At 38.4% G+C, this 20,993-nt stretch overlaps 1 protein-coding gene across 1 annotated transcript; it reads left to right on the top strand.

The window, feature by feature from the left end:
- The first annotated feature begins 248 nt into the window (after positions 1-248).
- Positions 249-20,473, top strand: slc7a3b (solute carrier family 7 member 3b). Its single transcript, XM_052149838.1, has 12 exons — positions 249-392; positions 8,990-9,399; positions 10,020-10,181; positions 10,599-10,773; positions 12,785-12,903; positions 12,984-13,206; positions 15,090-15,229; positions 15,328-15,430; positions 16,872-17,104; positions 19,064-19,230; positions 19,387-19,495; positions 19,654-20,473. The coding sequence occupies exons 2-12, from the start codon at positions 9,030-9,032 to the stop codon at positions 19,797-19,799; spliced, it is 1,947 nt and encodes a 648-aa protein (XP_052005798.1). The 5' UTR covers positions 249-392; positions 8,990-9,029; the 3' UTR covers positions 19,800-20,473.
- Positions 20,474-20,993: the final 520 nt, after the last annotated feature.

The raw sequence follows: 20,993 nt of genomic DNA on the forward strand, positions 1-20,993 counted from the left end.
CCAATAAGTATATATATTGAAGTTTAGTGTTCTTGATATATTACATTTCTCTCATATGGCTTATTGATTGAAGATTGATAAATGACACCATGAACCATTGTCCATTATGTCATCTGGGGGGTTAAAAGTAAAATGTATCAATAACTAGAGGATTTTCGATGATGCAAGGAAAAAATGTGTTGCTCGCTGCGTCCATGACAACACGCGCTCTGTTGACTGGTTTTGCGCAAAACGTCATTCCCCACAGTGCGCTATATTGATAGAGGAGGCTTATGTTTCCGGATCGGTGATGTGTAGCGTCATACCTCTTCTAAGTTACTCATTTTTCTAGACTGCTCACTACACGCCAACAAACTGTCTCATCCGCTGGATTTTTGATCGTGTCAAGAGAGGTAAATATGTTACTAACGATAATTCTTATGTCGTCACATTTTTGTTCGTCACGTACCGATTAGAAATAATGATTAAATTATTTCTACTGTTAAGTGTTGCGATCCTCTACAACTGTGAAGCGAAAATTGTACGCTGACGTTATCTTCCGCATTATTTATATATTTTAGATAATGTAAACATTAGTATTTTTTTTACATATTCAGTTGTATTAAAGGTATTCATTAGTTTGCTAATTTTATGCCTTGATACTCGACTGTTCCTGCAATGTAGCAAAACATTTAATAACAAGTTAAGTGTATTTGATTATTTTGGAAAAATGTAAGAAACGGACAAAACTATATGACAATTATCTAAACACTTATTAAATATGATTGAACAATTTGTAATATTTATTATAGAGGGTGATTTTGTTATAATAATAATATTTACACATTTTATTTTAATGAGTCTGTTGCCTTAACCAATCGTGATCATTTCACTTTTCTGTCAAACATGCAGGCATTGCAGTGTTTGCACAGGGATAAATATGGGAATTATTCTTTAAGATTTAGAGCTGTGTAAATCTTTAGTGTCCTCCTATATACCATGCATCAATATTTCACTGCCTTAATTTTTACATGGTTTCATAAAAAGAAATGTTAGGTCTTCATATAGCTAATTATGATTCCTCAGTGGGAGCAAGTCATCTCATACTGAAAACATCAACACCTGTAGATGTGACTCATACACTGTGAAGTGGGTCTAGAACCTCTCAAAACAGAAGCATCATTAATACTGGATTCTCCGACTCTAAATCCAATTTTCTTATAAACACAGGTGTGTCATAACAATTGTTGCTGGTGTTGTGAATAGAATTCAATTGCCTGGCATGTGCATATACTAAACTAATACCATCAAGCCTAAATAATTTATGTAAGTCAACATCCTGTATGCTCATTGACTGGGTGTAATATTTGACATTGAGCAGTAATATTTTGATATTTCATACTATTATTTAAAGTGGAGTTGCCCAGCTCCGTAAGTCCTTTCAGGCATAATAGTGAAAACTCATCAGGATTAAGAAGGTGCCAGCAAGGACATCCATAGTTACAGCATACACACTGGACCTGTGAATTCACCATGCCCAAACCTGTTTGATTAAGTACATAAGTTATTGCGTGAACTTGTTTCTTTGTTAAATTGCTCTGAACTGGAAAAGTTCGTTAAAGTTGGAAATATATTCACAGATTCAAACTTCCCAGATGAATAACTAATTACAGAAAAGTTGTTAAAATGTAAACGATACCTCTTTCCAACCGTAGTAATGTAGACAACGAGCTACAACCTCATTTTCATCAAAACAATCCTTCCTCCGAGTTGGACCAATTACATTGATCTCTAAACCCAGCCGGCTGAGATACAAGTCCACAGGGACCGTCTGTAAAGTGCAAAACAGAAAATCGATACTACAAAAATATTCAATAAATTCACTGTTACACATTGTAGTGTCACCGAATTCATTTCTCAGATCAGTGGTCTCCTGCTGGTTATACTACAACACTTAGTTTGGAAAAATTTGCTTTTGCATAATTCTGAGGATTTTTTATTGGGAAAAATATTAAATACATTCACTGTTACATGTTGTAGTGTCACCAAATACAGTTCACACATTAATGGTCTCCTGCTGGTTATGCTACAACTCTTAGTTTGGAAAAATGTCCTTTTGCATAATTTTGATGGTTTTTATTAGTTAACATATTCAATAACTTCACTGTTATACAGTTATGTAGTATAACCAGCAGGAGACTATTGATGTGTGAAATAAATTTGGTGACACTACTATGTGTAACAGTGAAGTTATTGAATATTTTTCCTAATAAAAAATCCCAAAAATTATGCAAAAGCGCATTTTTCCCAACTAAGTGTTGTAGTACAACCAGCAGGAGACCACTGAAGTGTGAACTGAATTTGGTAACGCTACAATGTATAATAGTGAAGTTATTGAATATTTTTGTAGTATCGCTTTTGGTTTTGCACTTTACATATGGTCCCTGCGGACTTGTATCTCAGCCGACTGGGCTTAGAGATCAATGTGATTTGTCCAGCTTGGAGGAAGGCTCATGATGAAAATGAGGTTGTAGCTCGTTGTCTACATTACTACGGTTGGAAAGAGGTGTCTGAGGGTTGTCCCCCCTGTAAATAATATAATGATATATTCTTAAAATAATTGTTTAAGAAATAAAATAATACAAATGCAAACGGGGCAACAACAAAAAAACCCTTGGTGTCCCCTTCAAAAATTGCTCTTGAGAATTGTTATGTTTATTGTCCCCCCTAACATTTTGATGAAATTTTCGACCCTGCCTGTATTTGAACTTGCGACTCCAGGGGTAGAAGTCAGTGTCAATACTCACTGAGGTACCCAGGTCCCCTGCAAACTCCGGGAGGAGTTTGGAGTGGAGGGGGGCGGGGCCGGGTCGGAATATCGCGCACCCTGTCCCCAATCGGAATGTAACACTGTTAAAGGATGGGCAAGGAGGAGGCGAGAACCGGCTTGTCAACATAAATCATAATTTAATGAGAACTTAAACCAAAAGCATAAACAAACACACACACGACGGACATGCCCGTAATTCTCTCTCTCTCGAACCATCGTCACCGGCCGCCTTTATCCCTCGCGCGCCTCATCAGGCCGATTGGGGACCGGGCGCCATATTCCGCCCCGGCCCCGCCCCCCTCCGCTTCACACACACGTGAAAGTTTAAAGAGTGTAGTGCTGAAAAGCAAATTTTGTGTTACAAAATCAATACTTGAAACTGTCTTGGAACTCGCCAATTCCCGCTTCCTCCTTGCACCCCATCATGAACTTTCTTACACTGGTGCTGAAACCCGGGATTTAACGGAGGAAGAACACCGCCATGGATGCCTCACCTCTGGAGGTTGTTTTCAAGACCCTTGCCAGCATCCACCAGACACAACATCAGGCACCTCCTCGAGCTGCGCACAGAACCGGAGCAGCGGTTTATTGCGATCCTCCAGGCCCAAGCGGAGGACCGGTAGGTGCTCTGGAGTTTGCTGCCCCAGGGGGGTGCTTGCTGCCAGGAACCTGCGACCACCCCGCCCCATGTTTTACTAGTCAAGATGGGCCCCCAAGACGATCTGGAGGCCTTCCTGGAGCTCTTTGAGCAGATGGCGGGGGCCTGCAGATGGCCGAGCACCCAGTGGGCAGTCAGTTTATACCACTGTCGTCTGGGGAAGCCCAACTTACAGCGCAGCAGTTACCAACAGAGAACCTCCTGGTGTACGGCAACTTGAGGAAAGCCATCCTGCAATGGGTCGGCTGGACAACCGAGCAGCATCGCCAACACTTCCACTTGCTGACCATTGACAAGCATGGCTGCCCATTTGCCTTTGCCCAGCAGTTCCGGGATGCCTGCCAGAGGTGGTTGTTGGCTGAGCAATGCGACATCAGAGTTGTGATCGACCTGGTGGTACTGGAGCAATTTATCACTCGACTTCCAAAAGGGACAGCGGAGTGGGTCCAGTGCCACCCCCCGTGTTGCTCCAAACAGCCATCCTACTGGCAGAGGACCACATGTAGGCATATTCGGGAGCCGTCGAGCTATCCAGGAATATCCACGATTATCTTATAGTGACAGTAATGATTACATTTCACTAAAGCATAGTGTCGAAGCTGCGGTCAGTTCCCGCCTCACCCATCCACTAAATTTGGGCATGTATTGGCCAGCGTTTTCCACTTTATTAAGGAAAATTTGGTGTGGAATTTGTATTATGCTGACTGGGGAGGCAGTGCCGGGGCCATCTACATCAGCTCAGCATCAGAATGACGTCAGGGAGGTAGAAGTCTCGGCTTCCCCAGCCCTTAGAGGTTTCCCCACCGGGGATTACCCTCTGGAGCAGGGGAATGGAGCACTTGGACCAAGTGAGAATGATTGATGGTCAACGTCTTCAGCCAGAAATTGCACTCGCCTATCTGTACTTTTCTATTATAAATGGCCGGTTGTATCAAGTGATGCAGGATGCTCAGATAAAAGAAGATACAACCCATTTTTTGATACTGAAGAGCCGTCGGGAAATGTTATTTCAGATGGTTCATTATAATCTGATGTCGCGTCTCTTAGGGCAGGAAAAGACACTGATGGCCCATTTCTATTGCCCGGGCATTCTCAGGGATGTTCGAAGATGGTGTGCAGCATTCCGTGAATGCCAGCTGGTGAATCTGCTGACTACCCCAAGAGCGCCTTTGTGCCTGCTTCCTTTGATCGAGGTCCCCTTCAAAATAATTGGTATGGACCTCGTCGGGCCATTGGAGCGGACGGCACACGGGCATCGCTTTGTATTGGTTTTGGTGGACTACGCAAAGCGATATCTGGAAGCAGTGCCTTCATGCACAAAGATGCTCGGAATTGGCATAAGTGGCTTGAACCCCTGTTATTCGCAGTTCGAGAGGTCCAGCAAGCCTCCACTGGGTTCTACCCATTTTAATTATTGTATGGGTGTAAGCCCTGCAGTGTCTTACGATCACAGGAGAATTTGCTACAGGCTCAAGAACATCAGTCCTAATAGCAGTAATAGCAGAATCCCACAGTGCCTGGGCCAGCCTGGTGGTGCTGGTTCTGAAGAGCGACGGCTCAGCCCGGTTCTGAGTGGATTATATAAAGGTCAATGCAGTGTCTAAATTTGACGTGATTCCAATGCCTCGAATTGACAAACTGCTCGATCAGTTGGGCGTGGCTCGCCTTTATTCGACATGGTTACACCAATGTCCCGTGAGAATATAGTATTGCAATTGAATGGGTGGAGGTATGGTATCTAGGGTTACACTTGGGTGACAGGCAGGTGTGTCCTCAAATTGATAAGACCGCAGCAGTTGCAGCCTGTCCAAGACCAAAAAGTATGTGAAACAGTTCCTGGGACTGGCTGGTTATTATAGAAGGTTTTCTGCAGGCCGGATGACTCCCTTGCCTGAGACGGGTGGTGGGGGTATGTGGTGGTGTGGTTGTGTTTGAGCGCCGGCTTGTGAATGGAGAGCGAGATCAGGAGATGAGAACATAAGGATCATCACCTGGCATTGATTGTCTCTCACAGCTGTTTGTCATTGCAGTGAGAGTTGGAGATGTATTTAAGAGCAAGCCAGACACCAGTGAGAGAGAGAGAGCTGCTACGCACCCAGAGTGACACGTGTCAAAGTTGTGCTGAAAACAAAATGTTGTGTTACAAAATAAATACCTTTTGTGTTGGAACTCACCAACTCCCGCTTCCTCCTTGCTCCCCATCACAAACTTTGTTACACTGAACTTTTTAAAATATTAATTTTAGGGTGAGTTACATCTGTGTACACCCTTTTTTATTTCTTATTGTCTACAATAATTTTTTCTTTGACCCAGATGAGGTAATCTCACCATCTCGCCGTCAAATTGTGATTAATCAGTTTGGTCATGCCTGAATATTGTTTCCATACCAATGTAAACGCTCTTTATGTGGACTTTGATTTTTTTTTGTACTTAATCAATTATGACTCAGTAATGAAAGGGCCTTATAAAACCTCTTGCTGTAGATTAATTAGATTAACTTCTGGCCCTGTGGTCAATATGAGTTGTTCATAAAGTGCTTAGAACTGATTGTTCTGTGAGTGTCTGCAGGTGTGGTGGGACACATACCAAGACCACAGTCACAGTCATGTGCCCTCTTTTACATGTGTTTGTAGATACTGTCTTGGTCTGGTCATAGGGTGAGAATTAAATGCAGAAATAGGGCAGGGACGGATTTTGACCAGCAAGGGCCCTGAGGCCAATTTTCTTTTAGGCTGGGAATAAAGACTAGCCGGAGGCACCAGTTCGAGAGAAAGAGAGATGCACACGGCTGCGTTGCATGTGTTTCTGTGTTTGTTTATGTTTATTTTAAGTTAAGTTTCTGATTAAACATTATGCTGACTGTGGAACAGTTGAGGACCGGGCGACAGTGTGTCCAGGAGCCGGCGAGCATGTTTTTCTCTCTCCCCTCTCTCTTTCTCTCTAGTGAGGGGAGTGCGTCATACCGGTGTTTTCCCTAGCCTGAGTCGAGCAATGGAGGAGTGTGACAAGGAGGAGGGCTAATCAGCCGGGAGGGGGATAAAGACGGGCCAGAGGTGTCAGTTCGAGAGAGATAGAGAGGCGCACATGGCCACATTGCATTTGTGTCTGTGTTTGTCTATGTTTGTTTAAGTTTAAGTTAAGTTTCTGATTAAACTTTACGTTGACTATTCAGCCGGTTCCCGCTCCTCCTTGCCCATCCTTGAATTGTTACTCATGCATATATTTGTGTGGGCAATAATACATTGACATATTTTAACTTCATCAAACACTTTAAATATAAAGAATTTAACAAATAGACTCCATGCTGTAGGAGTCTATTTGTTAAATTATTTTTATTTAAAGTGTCCAAGTACATATGTGTTTGGTGAAACTTGGCAAAGAGTTCAGGCAGTTCTGGCTCATGCTGCTTTACTTTTTTAACTCATCTGAATGATGGGGTTCATTCCATTCAGAAGTGATCATCCTTATATTCGCTATTTACTTTAAAGACCTCCATTGTGAGAGTTTCGAAGGGCTGAAAGGTGTGAGGCTCAAAAATATTTGTAAATTGGTTATTTTATTGTAAATTCTGTTTGCAATGACCCTACAGCTTGGCTAGCATCATTATTCTCCCATCGTTATTCTCCCATCGTCTGTTTTTAAATGCTCATGATTTCAAACTTCAGCTGTCAAAACATACACACAAGCCCTTTAATCTGCTTTAAGATTTACTTTCTTTCTTTCTTTATTTCTGTAAGTTAATAATGTAAAATTTCAGACAAGTTTTTGTCAAAAAACATTATAGATTGTCTTAATATTGGGGAGAGATGCAGGTAAAGCAATGAACAGAATAATAAATGTTTTTGTTCGACAGCACTTTTCATACAAAGCATAAAGCCTATAAAGTATGAAATAATAGTCAGTATAAAGAGTGGCTTTGGACAGGAAGGCAAAAGGGTCCTATAAGCGGGCTGGGGCCCCTCATAGTCACAGGGCCCTATTGAGGGGGCCTTGTATAAGCTGACAGCTGTGGGGACCACATATTCAAGCGTAGATAAAAAAAAATTTTTCAACGTTGATGGGCTGCCAGACCTTGCAGCCCAGGGCCCCTCCATGCCCCAGGTAGTTAAGGGCCTCTGGGCACTGGCCCCATTGGCCCTGTCTGTAATACATCTGTGGCATAGGGTCATAGTCTCTTTGGAATATTCCAGGTTCAGTGCAAGTGAAGCTCAATTAAAAGCATTCGTGACATAATTTTGACTTAGCCCTCGTTTATAAAAATAAAAAAAAAGCTGTTACAGGAAGGCATTTACAAGGATGGTGAAGGGGGCCAGTAATTGGGATTACAGTTTTTATTTTTTTATCATGGCAATGAAGTTGTAATATTCAGGATTGCAAACTTCTCCCCTGTCAGCTAAACTCACATTTTCTGAAGCTAATTTGTCCAACTTGTTTAGTAAAGCTTTCTACATTTTCTTGATTAAATTTTTTTTAGAAGTGTTACTTTAAGCCTAAACACTTAAAAAAGCTTTAAATAAAACAAACGAATCAACTAAAAATATACATTTGAACAACTGCAACTGCTTCTTCTCACATTTTTCACAGCTCATTAGTTTGCATCCCTGATTATTGGATATGACTTTACACAGATAAGGTTATCACACTAAAACCATGTTAAACGTTTTTTGTGAAGAGGAGGAGGGCGTGGCTGGGCCTTGTGGGTGCTCAGTCCATGCTGAATCAGAAGATCAGCGGGACAGCGCGATAAGTGGTGTACCGGAGATGCCAGTTCGGGAGAGGGAGAGACGCACATGGCCGCGTTGTGTGTGTGTCTGTTTGTCTTATTTTTTATGTTGTTTTAAGTTAATTTATATCATTAAAATTTATGTTGACTGTTCAGATGGTTCCCGCCTCCTCCTTGCCCAACCTTTAACTGTTACAGTGTAATGTTTACATCTTGTGCCTATACTTTTGTATCAGTGCATTTTAGCGTTTAAGGTATGCCACATTCGCTTCCATTGTAAAGTGATTCACTGTAACTGTAATTTTTGTTTATTTTATTTATTCTAAATAAATGAGGTACGAGTCAATATATATACATATACATATATATATATATATATATATATATATATATATATATATATATATATATATATATATATATATATATATATTAATAATAATGTTATACCACAAATGCTGTTAATTAACCTTGGCTGGTACTGAAACCAGTAAAATCTCAAGCATACAATTGAGCAAAACACTTGTTGACATACTTAGCAAAGAAGGGAATATTATTTTTAGGGATGCACCTATATGAAAATCTTTGTCCAATACTGATTTTTACAAAAAATATTGGCCAATACCGATATTTTGCAACTTTCCTTATTTTGTCTTTTTTATTTTTTTATTTAGGAATTATGCTTTAAATCTGTACAAAGTGGTACAAAAGATTTTTTACTGTTCTAACAATAAATAATATATAATTGAACACTGGATCTGTTGAACACACATTTAATATTGTTTCTTTCTTTCTTTAGTGCCTTTAGCGTTATCCCAGTCTCCTCGACACCAGCCACCATGACTAAGAATAAACTGGCCTCCTTTGGGAAGATGTTACTGAGGCGTCGTGTGCTGGACAAAACACAGGACGAAACCCGCTTCTCCCGCTGTCTCACCACTCTGGACCTCATAGCTCTTGGTGTGGGGGCAACGCTGGGCGCAGGTGTCTATGTTCTGGCTGGAGAAGTGGCCAGAGAGAAGGCTGGGCCTGCCATTGTGCTATCCTTCCTCATTGCAGCCTTTTCTTCTGTCCTTGCCGGTTTGTGCTATGCTGAATTTGGTGCACGGGTTCCCAAAACAGGATCTGCTTACATGTACAGTTACGTGACAGTGGGTGAAATATGGGCTTTCATCACGGGATGGAACCTCATTCTGTCATATGTGATTGGTGAGTAAAAGATAATTCTATAATTTTGACCAAAAAATACTGGATGTGTAGTGGCCCACAAAAGTTTTTACACACTTAAAAATGCCGGAATGTCTTTGCATTAAATGCAAAATATCCATCCATACATCCATCATCCATCAATCCATTGTGAAATGTTTTGCTTGAAAAGTATATTTGTGCTATAATTCTTTAAAAGTTTTCACTTGGTTTGACATTTCTGCATTGGCAGTTAAACAATGCAAAGACATTCATATGTTTTTTAATTGTGCCTAAATACATTTGGGGGCACTGTATTCTTTCAGAGAATATTTCTTTTTGATGAATAACTTTCAGTTAAGGGCACTGTAGTATACAGGAATATTTTATGGCACGCTTTTCCCTTTTGAATCCAAATTTTCTAATTAATCATCATCTCCTAAGAGTTCATTCTAAATGCAAGCCCAAGAGTTTGACCAATTATATGTAATTACGAATGAGCTGAATTGAGTTTGAAACTGTTTGAACTGTTTACTCATCTGGAGAATGAAAATCTCTAGAGAAGAGCTTAGGTTTGGCATAACCAGAAGAGAGAAGTCTTTAGCATCTACTCGTAGTGACGTATTTTTGTCTCCATTTCACAGGCACAGCTAGTGTGGCCAGAGCTTGGAGCTCAACTTTTGACAATCTAGTCGAGAAGAAGATCTCTATTTTCTTCAATGGATCCATGTCAATCCCAGACACTGGAAAAGTGTTAGCTGAGTATCCAGACCTGTTTGCCCTCATCCTGGTCATGTTGCTTACTGGTGAGAACTGTTTATTCTCTTACAAAGAATTGCTCATTTCTAATTAGGTGCCCAGTTACTTCTCAATTCACACACTACACGCTGATGTTTTACAGACCTGCCTTCCCAAAGTCAAAATGTGCCATTATTCAATTAAGCTAGTGATTGGATCTTTGTTTCAAAGTTAATCTTTTTGGCTCCAGTTTTGGTCAGTTCTTTTCTGACTCCTGGCTCTTGTTTGTGTGTATTTGGCAAGGGACACAAAAGCGAAACAATGGTTGATTGTTACACACCAGCTAAACTGAAGTAAATAACTGATTTAAAAAAATCTTCTTCCCTAACAATCCTATTAGTAATGGGACTTGTTTTCTTTTTACCACTGCAATACAAATGACCATATTGGTGTGAATTTGTTACCTCTCACCTCCCACGCTACAGGATTATTGGCATTTGGAGTGAGTGAGTCTGCACTTGTCAACAAGATCTTCACAGGAATCAACCTGGTGGTGCTGACATTTATCATCATATCGGCCTTTGTGAAAGGTGACACTGCCAACTGGAATCTCACTGTGGAGGACTATGTTAACAGCACCAACCACTTAAAAATGGCACAGTGAGTCACATTGCTTCAGCTGTTAGGTATAGAAGTAGAATAAGCAGTAGAAATGAAGTACATACAGTAGAACGGCAACTAGCAATTAGGTCATTATCTTATTTACTGATTACAGACACTTTTGTTAAGGAAAATATTGACATATTAATGTCAATTTAAGTATGTTTTGTTAAACATACTTAAATGGACAGTTCACCCAAAAAGGAATGTTGTATGTATGTATATATATGTGTGTGTGTGTGTGTGTGTGTGTGTGTGTGTGTGTGTGTGTGTGTGTGTGTGTGTGTGTGTGTGTGTGTGTGTGTGTGTGTGTGTGTGTGCAAATACAAATATGTTACATACAGATAGTGCAAGGGAATTTCAGAAGATGTAGGATATGTTGGATAAATATAAATAGACTAAGCTGTGTATTGCACATAATTATTGCTCAATGGGTCAGTTTTAAAGGAGACCTATTATGCCCTTTTTACAAGATATAATATAAGTCTCAGGTGTCCCCAGAATGTGTCTGTGAAATTTCAGCTCAAAATACCCCTCAAATCATTTATTATACCATGTTATAAATGCCTCTTTTTGGGTGGAATCAAAAACACGCTGATTTCATGTTTGTCTCTTTAAATGCAAATGAGCTGCTGCTCTCCGTAGCCTTTACATCTCCTGCTTCGGATACTACAACAACAATAAATCAGAACCAATATGACTGACAGTGTAAATGCAGGAGTTCAGCCATATATGTATGAATATATATATATATATATGTATATCTGGTCTCCGTGAATGCAATCAGAGACAATGGTAACTGACAGTAAGCGTTTTCAGGTTAAAAATGAAAAATAACGACATAGCTCATGTATCCGTGAATACAGTCAGAGACAATGGTAACTTTAGCTGCATTAATTGTGGAATCAGCTAACAACCTCATTCGGAAAGGCGATTGCATTCATTCACAAAATATATAGTGCGATACTTACATCTTCAGGATATAAAGCTGGAACACGAACAGTTGGTACTGATCCATGCTTGAGAATAAAATTTTTTGAAAATCCTGCTTTATATTGACACTCATTCACAAAACAGTCCGGTGTAAAATGATTTGCAAAAACATAAACTAATTTTTGTGTGTTTTGGGGCACATTTCCTTAAAAAACAAAACTTGTCCACTACGTCTTCAGTGGCTCTGATGCCGGGAGTACATTATGTTCACTTTTACAGCCAACAACAGAACACTTATGATGCTTACAAAGCTGAGCCATTATTTTTCTCACTGTATCTGCTCCAGTACGGAAAAAATGGCGGATTGTGTGTAGATCACTCTGGGGAGGATCTATGATAATAGGGTGGAGTCTGTCACCAGTCGTGGGCGAGGCCTACTCTAACATGACGTAACTTTAGAGCAGAAACGAAAACCATTCATTTTGACACACTGTTTTTGATTTATAGAAATATAAGGAAGAGGAGTGGGTGGACTTTTCACATTGTTGGGTGGTTGTGTACACACACTGCCGACTCACATTTATGTACAAACACCATGTAAAAGTGAATTTTGCATAATAGGTCCCCTTTAACTGTTCATATGATGGATAGTCTGAGGGAAAAACTGTTCTTGTGCCTGATGGTTCAGGTGTTCAGTGCTCTGTAGTGCCAGCCAGAACACAACAGTTAATGTAGTGGGCTGGGTGAGTGGAGTCCAGAGTGATTTTTCCAGCCCTTTTCCTCACTCTTGAAGTGTACAGTCCTTGAAGAGAGGGCAGAGGGCATCCAACAATCCGCTCAGCAGTCCCAACTGTAGTAATAATAATATTAAAATGAAAAGTAAAGGTTACCAAAAAAATAAAAATATATTTGTGTAATTTCTTCAGTGTTGTCACATGAAAAGATATAATCAAATATTTACAATATTTGTGAGGGGTGTACTCACTTTTGTGAGATACTATATATATATATAATTAATTAAAGAATATAGAGTGTGAGAGATTGTAGTGTCTTTAAACTGAAATTGTCTCTTTCGCAGAGACATCGAAAAAGACTTTGGCTCAGGCAGCTTTGCACCATTTGGCTTTAATGGAATCCTTTCTGGTGCTGCCACATGCTTCTATGCATTTGTAGGTTTTGACTGTATTGCAACAACAAGTAAGTGCTACATGCAAATCATCTAATTTCAAACCAGTGTGATCTACTTGTCAAACCAAACTCCTCTTTTCAATTCATAGGTGAGGAGGCCAAAAACCCCATGCGTTCCATTCCGATAGGCATTGTGGCCTCTCTACTCATCTGCTTTTTTGCCTACTTTGGAGTTTCTGCAGCCCTCACACTCATGATGCCCTATTACATGCTGGATGTTCAGAGTCCACTGCCCGAGGCCTTCAGCTATGTGGGCTGGGGCCCTGCTCGCTATATAGTGGCTGGGGGCTCTCTTTGCGCCCTTTCCACTAGGTATGTTTATTTAACAATTCAGAAAGTAGTATTACCTTTGTGGTTTAAGTAAAACTGATTGTTCACTTAAAGGGATAGTTAAGGAATAACGTATAAAGATTTCATAATATATTCAATGTTCCTGTTTTACTGCTGTAATTCAGAGTAAAAGAGATATTCAATGTAGGGCAGGACCAGAGATACTACCTATAATCCTTATCCATCACTTTGTCAGACTTGTCAAAATTAGTTGTAAAATTTGTCATTGTATAATTTTATCCATCAAATTTGTCATTTTCACATTCACGTTATGCAAGCTGCTGTCATTACTTTACTTGAATTGATGTAATCAGTGTTGGGTAATCCAATTACAAAGTAACTAGTTAATTTAATATAATTTATTTTTAGTATAAAAGTATTGTAATGCATTACATTTACATTTCTTGTAATCAGATTACAGTCACCAATTTTTTATTAATTTTAAGTACATTATAGGGTTATTTTATTTCTAATATATTAATTATGTAGAATACATGAATTATAAGGGAAACATTTTAGGTGCTGAGTGTGATTTGTGTGTAAGAATAAACAAGTAAGAAATATAGACATTATTTTGAATTTGTTGAGTGGAAAAGTGTTTTAGAAAGTAACTAAATTTAATGTAATAGTAATGCGATTACTTTTTAAATTAAGTACTTAGTGTTAGATCTTCTTGTATTTGGCTGAGATATTGGTGGCTAAGCCAGACCAAGTGCTCTTGGGGAAAAGAGTTTATTGATGTTGATTGTAGAGCATAGCTCTTCTGAATATTAACCCAAAGTTCTGTCTGTGTGACAGATCTATATACCTGATAGCAAATGTGCTAACTAAACATACAAGTGATTCCATAGGACCTCCTGAGCGGATAGCACAGCAGGTAGCATCCACTTGATGCTCCTGAGAAGAACCCAGCAAATGGGGACTCACAGAAACTTCCTGAGGGTAACCCAACCAATAGACATGTTTGATTAATCTGTCCTATTTTAACAAACACAGCTGCAATGGATTTGCATCTGAGGCACAGTTGCAATGTAAAACCATCTGACTTTTACAATTAAAAATACACCTAATTCTACACTAGTAAAATAATCTGATTCAATTTTAGAGAAATAATTTGTAGTGGAACACTGGATTTAATGGTACGCTCACACATGACACATTCTTTCCTCTTAAAGGAATAGTTTACTCAAAATTGAAAATGATCTCATCAGTTACTCACCCTTATGCCATTCGAATGTCTATGTCTTTCTTTATTCAGCAGAACACAAATGATTTGGAAACTCTAAATTGCCCATAGGTGAGAGTGTGAATGTGTATGTCTGTATGTGTTTAACTTGTGATGGACTGCCCACCTGTCCAGGGTGTTCCCCTGCCTTCGGCCCGAGACAGCTGTGATTACCTCCAGCATTACCCGCAAGCCTAAATTGGACAAGCGGCTATAGAATTTGGATGGATGGATGGATGGATAGATGGATGCTACTGTTTGACACTTGCTTTTGTCCTTTTGCACATTGTCATCAACTAAAATAAATTATTTTAGTTGACTAAAATAATATGCCATTTTAATTAGTGTAGAAATGCCTAAACAATTTACTACTTTTAAAGGACATTTTCTTCAAAAGACTAAAACTATGACTAAAACAAAAAACTGTGTAAAAATTAACTGCTGACACAGAGCAACTTATTACATCTTAATGTAAAAAATATATATTTTCCTTTGGAATAACATGCATTAATGAATTTTGCAGGAACATATTAAGCTAGTAAATATGGTCAGTTTTGATTTCATGTTTTGCTCTAATATAGTTTTTTTTGCAAGCAGGAAAACGGCTTTATTCTGATTGTTTGTTGATGTTGTTTTTCAGTTTATTAGGCTCTATGTTTCCAATGCCTCGTGTGATTTATGCTATGGCTGAGGATGGTTTGCTCTTCCGGTTCCTCTCCCGCATTCACAAAAAAAGCAAAACACCTGTCCTGGCCACCATTGTGTCTGGCATTGTAGCAGGTAAGACTGCATTCTTACTTCTGAAATAAATGGCAGTGGATTTTCAATGTTTTAATTAGTGCCTAACTTCTGGAATATTTCTCATTCCCTTCCTCTAGCTCTGATGGCCTTCCTCTTTGATCTGGCTGCCTTAGTGGATTTGATGTCAATTGGGACCCTGCTGGCATACACACTGGTTGCTGTGTGTGTACTCATTCTCCGGTGAGTGCACCTTCATTCACATGCTGTGCCATTCATACTCCAGTGTTGTTGGTCAAAAAGTGTGGGAACCCTGATACTCCATTTAAATTCACTGACCCTTGTGAATTTAGATACACCGGCGGCCAAAGGTTTGGAATAATGTACAGATTTAGCTGTTTCAGAAGGAAATTGGTACTTAATTCACCAAAGTGGCATTCAACTGATCACAAAGTATAGTCAAGACAATACTGATGTAAAAAAAACAGCACCATCACTATTTGAAAAAAAAAGTAATTTTTGATCAAATCTAGATCAAATCGGCCCCATTTCCAACAGCTATGACTCCTCACATTATCCTTGAGTAATCATACTAAATTGCTAATCTGATACAAGAAAATCACTTGCCATTATATCAAACACTGCTGAAAGCTATTCGTTAGCTATAGAAAGCTATAGGTTTGTTTTTTTATTTATCCAATTTTTTTCCAGTTTGGAATGCCCAATTCCCACTACTTAGTTGGTCTTCATGGTGGCGTGGTTACTCACCTCAATCCGGGTAGTGGAGGACAAGTCTCAGTTGCTTCTACTTCTGAGACCGTCAATCTGCTCACCTTATCACATGGCTCATTGTGAACGACACTCCACATGTGGAGGCTCATGCTACTCACCGTGAATGACGCACAACTTACCACATGCCCCATTGAGAGCAAGAACCGCTAATCGCGACCACGAGGAGGTTACCCCATGGGACTTTACTCTCCCTAGCAACCGAGCCAATTTGGTTGCTTAGGAGTCCTGGCTGGTGTCACTCAGAACACCCTGGATTCAAACTTATGACTCTAGGGGTGGTAGTCAGCGTCAATACTCGCTGAGCTGTATTGTATTGAATTCTACCAGCTCAACACCAGATACATGTTCAACAGTAAAGATAAGACTCAGGGGTGCAGGCATTATGGAAACAATTGCAAAGAAAAAGCCACTTTTGAAACCGAAAAACAAAAAGAGAAGGTTAGAGTGGGTAAAGAAACACAGATATTGGACAACAGATAATTGGAAAAGAGTGTTATGGATCTTAAACCCATTGAGCTTTTGTGGGATCAGCTAGACTGTAAGGTGCGTGAGAAGTGCCCGACAAGATATCTATGGCAATTGCTTCAGGAAGCGGGTGGTGAAATGTCACCTGAGTATCTAGACAATCTGACAGATGGACAGATGCACATGGAGGATTTTTTAGTAGTTTAGTAGGAAGTAGTTTAAGAAGTTCAGAATTAAAAAAAAAAATTGTAATAGACATTTTTCACGTTTTAATGTCCTGACTATAGATTGTGATCAGTTGAATGCCACTTTGGTGAATAAAAGTAAAAATGTATTTCCATAAGAGCAAAATCTGTTCATTATTCCAAACTTTTGGCCGCCAGTATAGATGGGATGTTGTTGATTTGCTTTAATCCACTGTGCACAGTTACCAGCCAGGCAGTCTTGGCTCCAGTGGTGCAGATGAGAAGCCAGTAGAACTACAGAGGCTGGAGGCAAAGGGGGCCATGGGAGATGTGGATAGTGTGGATGAGTATGGCCAGGAGCTAGAGACAACTCCCTTTAAGAAGAGATTTTCAATTCGATTGCTGGTGCAACCAAGCTGTAACATACCTACCAAAATTTCGGGCATCATTGTTTACTCGGCAACAGGCATAATCTGTAAGCATTACCTTTGAGTTAAGAAAACAATTAGCTTATTCATTGATCCAGTTTTTGATGCACTGATATTGGGATTTAGAAGTCTTTTTGCACTTGTGAAAATAAGTTTGCATGCCCTTGCAATAAGTATTGCGTTCCCTCACAATAGTTTGCATTCCCTTTGCAGTAAATTTAGCCTTCCCTCATAATATATTTACCATGGTTTTACTACAATTACCATACTTTAACTATGGTTTTACTATAGTAATATTTTAGTAACCATAACGTGTTTTGTTTTAGTTTTTTGGCAGAAAGCATGTTTTTCTAAAATAATATGGTAGTAACTGGGACAGTATGAAAAATGCTAATAAAAACAAAAAGGAGTGATTTGTAATTTATATTCAACCTTTGCTATATTGAAAGCACTACAACTACACATTATATTATGTTATACCTTGTGAATTTTGTAGTTTTTTGAAAATGTACAGTAATGTCAAATCAGATGATTGCAACACGCTCCAAAATAGTTGAGAGACTGTGTTTACCACTGTGAAACATCACAATTTCTTCTAATAATACGGGCACTGAAGACACAAGTTTGTTAAGTTTACAAAGTGGAATTTACCCCCAATCATCCATTATGTAGTCTTTAGCTGCTCAAATGTACAGGAATATCTTGCAATATTTCAATTGAAGACAGGTCAGTACTGCAGTACGACAGGCAGGCCAATCTAGCACCCACATTCTGTTTACACAGCCATGCATTTGAATTCGGGGCAGTATGTGGTTTCAAGTTGTCCTGCTGGAAAATGCATGGACATCCCTGGAAAAGATGGTGCTGGATGGCAATATATGTTTCTCCAAAATGTGTACATATCTGTCTGCATTGATGGTGTTCTCACAGATGTGGGAGTTACCCATGCCATGGGCACTGACATGAGATTTGACAAGATTGCTGGAATCTTTTAACCATATTGTGCACTGTAGAGCATGAAATGCCAAAAATCCTTCCAATTTGTCTTTGGGGAACATTGTTCTCAAAGTGCTGGATTATTTGCTGAAGCATCTGTTGGTAAATTGATCCTTGCACTTGAAGGACTAGGATATTTTTGGAGGCTCCTTATATATTATGACAAGATTGCCACACCTGTTTAACATCTCCTGTTTCACATCACCTTGTTATTTCAACTCGTCAAATTGTTATTAGTCTTAAACTGCCCGTCTCAACTTTTTAGGAGCGTGCAATCATCTGTTGAAATGACTGTACATTTTCAAAAAACAATTAAATTCACATGGTAAAACATCATATTATGTGTAGTTGTAGTATATAGCAATATAGCAAAAGGTGAATAAAATTTACAAATCACTCCTTTTTGTTTTATTAGCATTTCTCATACTGTCTTAACTTTTTCGGAATTGGGGTTGTGCAAATGGTATTTGAAGTAATACCATAATAACCACAAATGTATTATTTTTATTGCCGTAGTTTTCATTTTCCTGTAGTATTACTATGGTTTAACTATGAAAATCAAGGTTAAAATATGGTTACTCGAGTAAAAACCAATGGTAAATTTATTGCGAGGGTACACAAAATGTATTGTAGGGCAGAAAAAAAATCCCGACCTGTACCCTAAGGGCTTATTTTAATTCCCTGATTTTCAATCCTCCTTCAAAATCATTTCATTCCTCTGACTTTTGAACCCACAGACACAATCATATATATATATATATATATATATATATATATATATATATATATATATATATATATATATATATATATATATATATATATATTTTTTTTTTTTTTTTTTTTTTGTTTTGTTTTTTTGTTAGTGCAACATGTAATTTTCATTTAAAAATCTGCAATTTAGAGCTGTGTTCTACCTTGAGGAAATGCAAAATAATAATGTAGCAAAACATTATTAAAAGAAACATGAGGATGACCACTCACTTCTCTTTTACTCTTTCCCCCATCAGCTGTGCTTTTCATTTTACTGTGTGTGGTGCTGGCAGTGTTTGGGGAGCAGGTGGGGAAGGGAAGCCCTGTTTATATCATTGTGGTTGTTGTCCTATCTATTCTCTCCACCATCTGCATCTTCATCATCTGGAGACAGCCCCCGAGCAAGGAGATCCTCACTTTCAAGGTACAGCGTGACTTAATTTTAGAGGATTTGTTGCAGAGGAAATGAGCTACGTCATTACTTTCTGCTTACATTTCTCTTTGTTTTTATTTATTTAAGGACGTTTCTGAAGGCATCAGATTTTGGTGTTTGTAACAATCTTTTCTCTACCTTTTCTAGGTGCCTTTGCTCCCCATTCTGCCATTAATCAGCATCTTTGTAAACATTTACCTAATGATGCAAATGGATGGACCTACATGGATTCGTTTCGCAGTATGGATGGCTATTGGTGAGTTATAGCATATCATCATGCAATCAACAGAAAGGGAACTTCAGATTTCATCATTTATTTAGAAACCATAATAATTTACATTTTATTTTTAAATATTTTAGTACCCCATTGTAATATATCTGAGAGTTTGACTGTGTGTCCCAATGCTCTCTTAGGTTTTATCATTTATTTTGCATATGGAATAAGGCACAGCTCTGAGGGTAAAAACAATTCCCCTCAAAAATTGGAGCCCATTCTTCAAAGAAAGAGGCCAATCTATCTAACTGAAGATTACAGCGAACTTGAGGGGGCCACACCCTAACAAGAGCTACTGGATTGGTTTGGCAGCAATGTTTCCACCGGTTATGCTGCAGTTTGCACCATATGTTTATTCTGAAGTCTGTTCCGTAGGTATAGTTCATTTTATACGTTTACCTTGTGTCAGTGTACAATGGTACTGTAACAACATTACTGATATATGTCTGGAATTCTCGATATAATGAACAGTATTTGGTCTAGTCCTAAATGGATTTTGCGTTTGGAAAAGTTGTAAGGTTTTCTATTTCCATTACCAGATCAGAGGTGAGGCACAAGAAAAAAAATTGCAGTCTTTTCTGCCTGTTGGTGTCCTCTGTGCATTTAAGGTGACTAATTTTGCACATAGTAAATGGGAATGTTTTATTAAAAAATATATAATTTTTGATTGGACCAGATATTATTGGGAAAATATAATATTGAGATAAGGGACAAAAAATGTCCTACATACAAAATTCCTCTTTATGATAAAAAATAAGAAATTAATAATTATACAAATACTGAAAAAGTTAAATCTAAAGGAAATGTGTATACTCGGGTATTTATTACTTATATTTTTAAATAATTTCATTAGAATTAAAAAGAAATGCATACTCAATACTTGGAAGCACATGTGACATAACCTGTCCTCAGCAAGAGGTCACAACGTTAAACTGCCAAACAGTGTGTTTAAAAATGCATCAGATTCATACATATATATATATATATATATATATATATATATATATATATATATATATATATATATATATATATAGAAAATTAAAGATACAAATCTGTAAGATGTCAAATAATACATAAAGTAACATTTTTATTATATTTTCCATAAATAAAACTGCATATCAAAGTTGTGTCTTCACTTTGCATCAAAACATTTATTTTTATAATCCTGAATTAATCAGACAATGTAGGCCTAATGGTCAGCTGTAAGTCTGAGTGCCCCTATTCCAAGTCCTGCTCTGGGTAGATGCAACAGTAGGACACACTGTCTATTTATATTTTTACAGTGTATATTTCAGAAAAACAATGTTTAAGTCTCTGCTGTCACAGCTTCAACATGTCAACACCATCATCACATTGTGATAATTTCTGTTAAGACTTGTGGAATAATTTTGGAATTTTAGTTTAGGATATAGTGGCAGCTTCAACTGAGGAAAAAACTAAACGCTTCAGTGGTTCACATGGTTCATTTTCAATTTTG

Source organism: Xyrauchen texanus, chromosome 19 (assembly GCF_025860055.1).
Source record: "Xyrauchen texanus isolate HMW12.3.18 chromosome 19, RBS_HiC_50CHRs, whole genome shotgun sequence".
Classification (NCBI taxonomy): domain Eukaryota; kingdom Metazoa; phylum Chordata; class Actinopteri; order Cypriniformes; family Catostomidae; genus Xyrauchen; species Xyrauchen texanus.

Coding starts and splice junctions, on each gene's coding strand:
- slc7a3b (XM_052149838.1), top strand. CDS start 9,030: ATGACTAAGAATAAACTGGCCTCCTTTGGGAAGATGTTACTGAGGCGT. Junction 10,182..10,598: donor CCTGGTCATGTTGCTTACTG/GTGAGAACTGTT, acceptor CCCACGCTACAG/GATTATTGGCATTTGGAGTG. Junction 19,496..19,653: donor CGCAGTATGGATGGCTATTG/GTGAGTTATAGC, acceptor ATGCTCTCTTAG/GTTTTATCATTTATTTTGCA.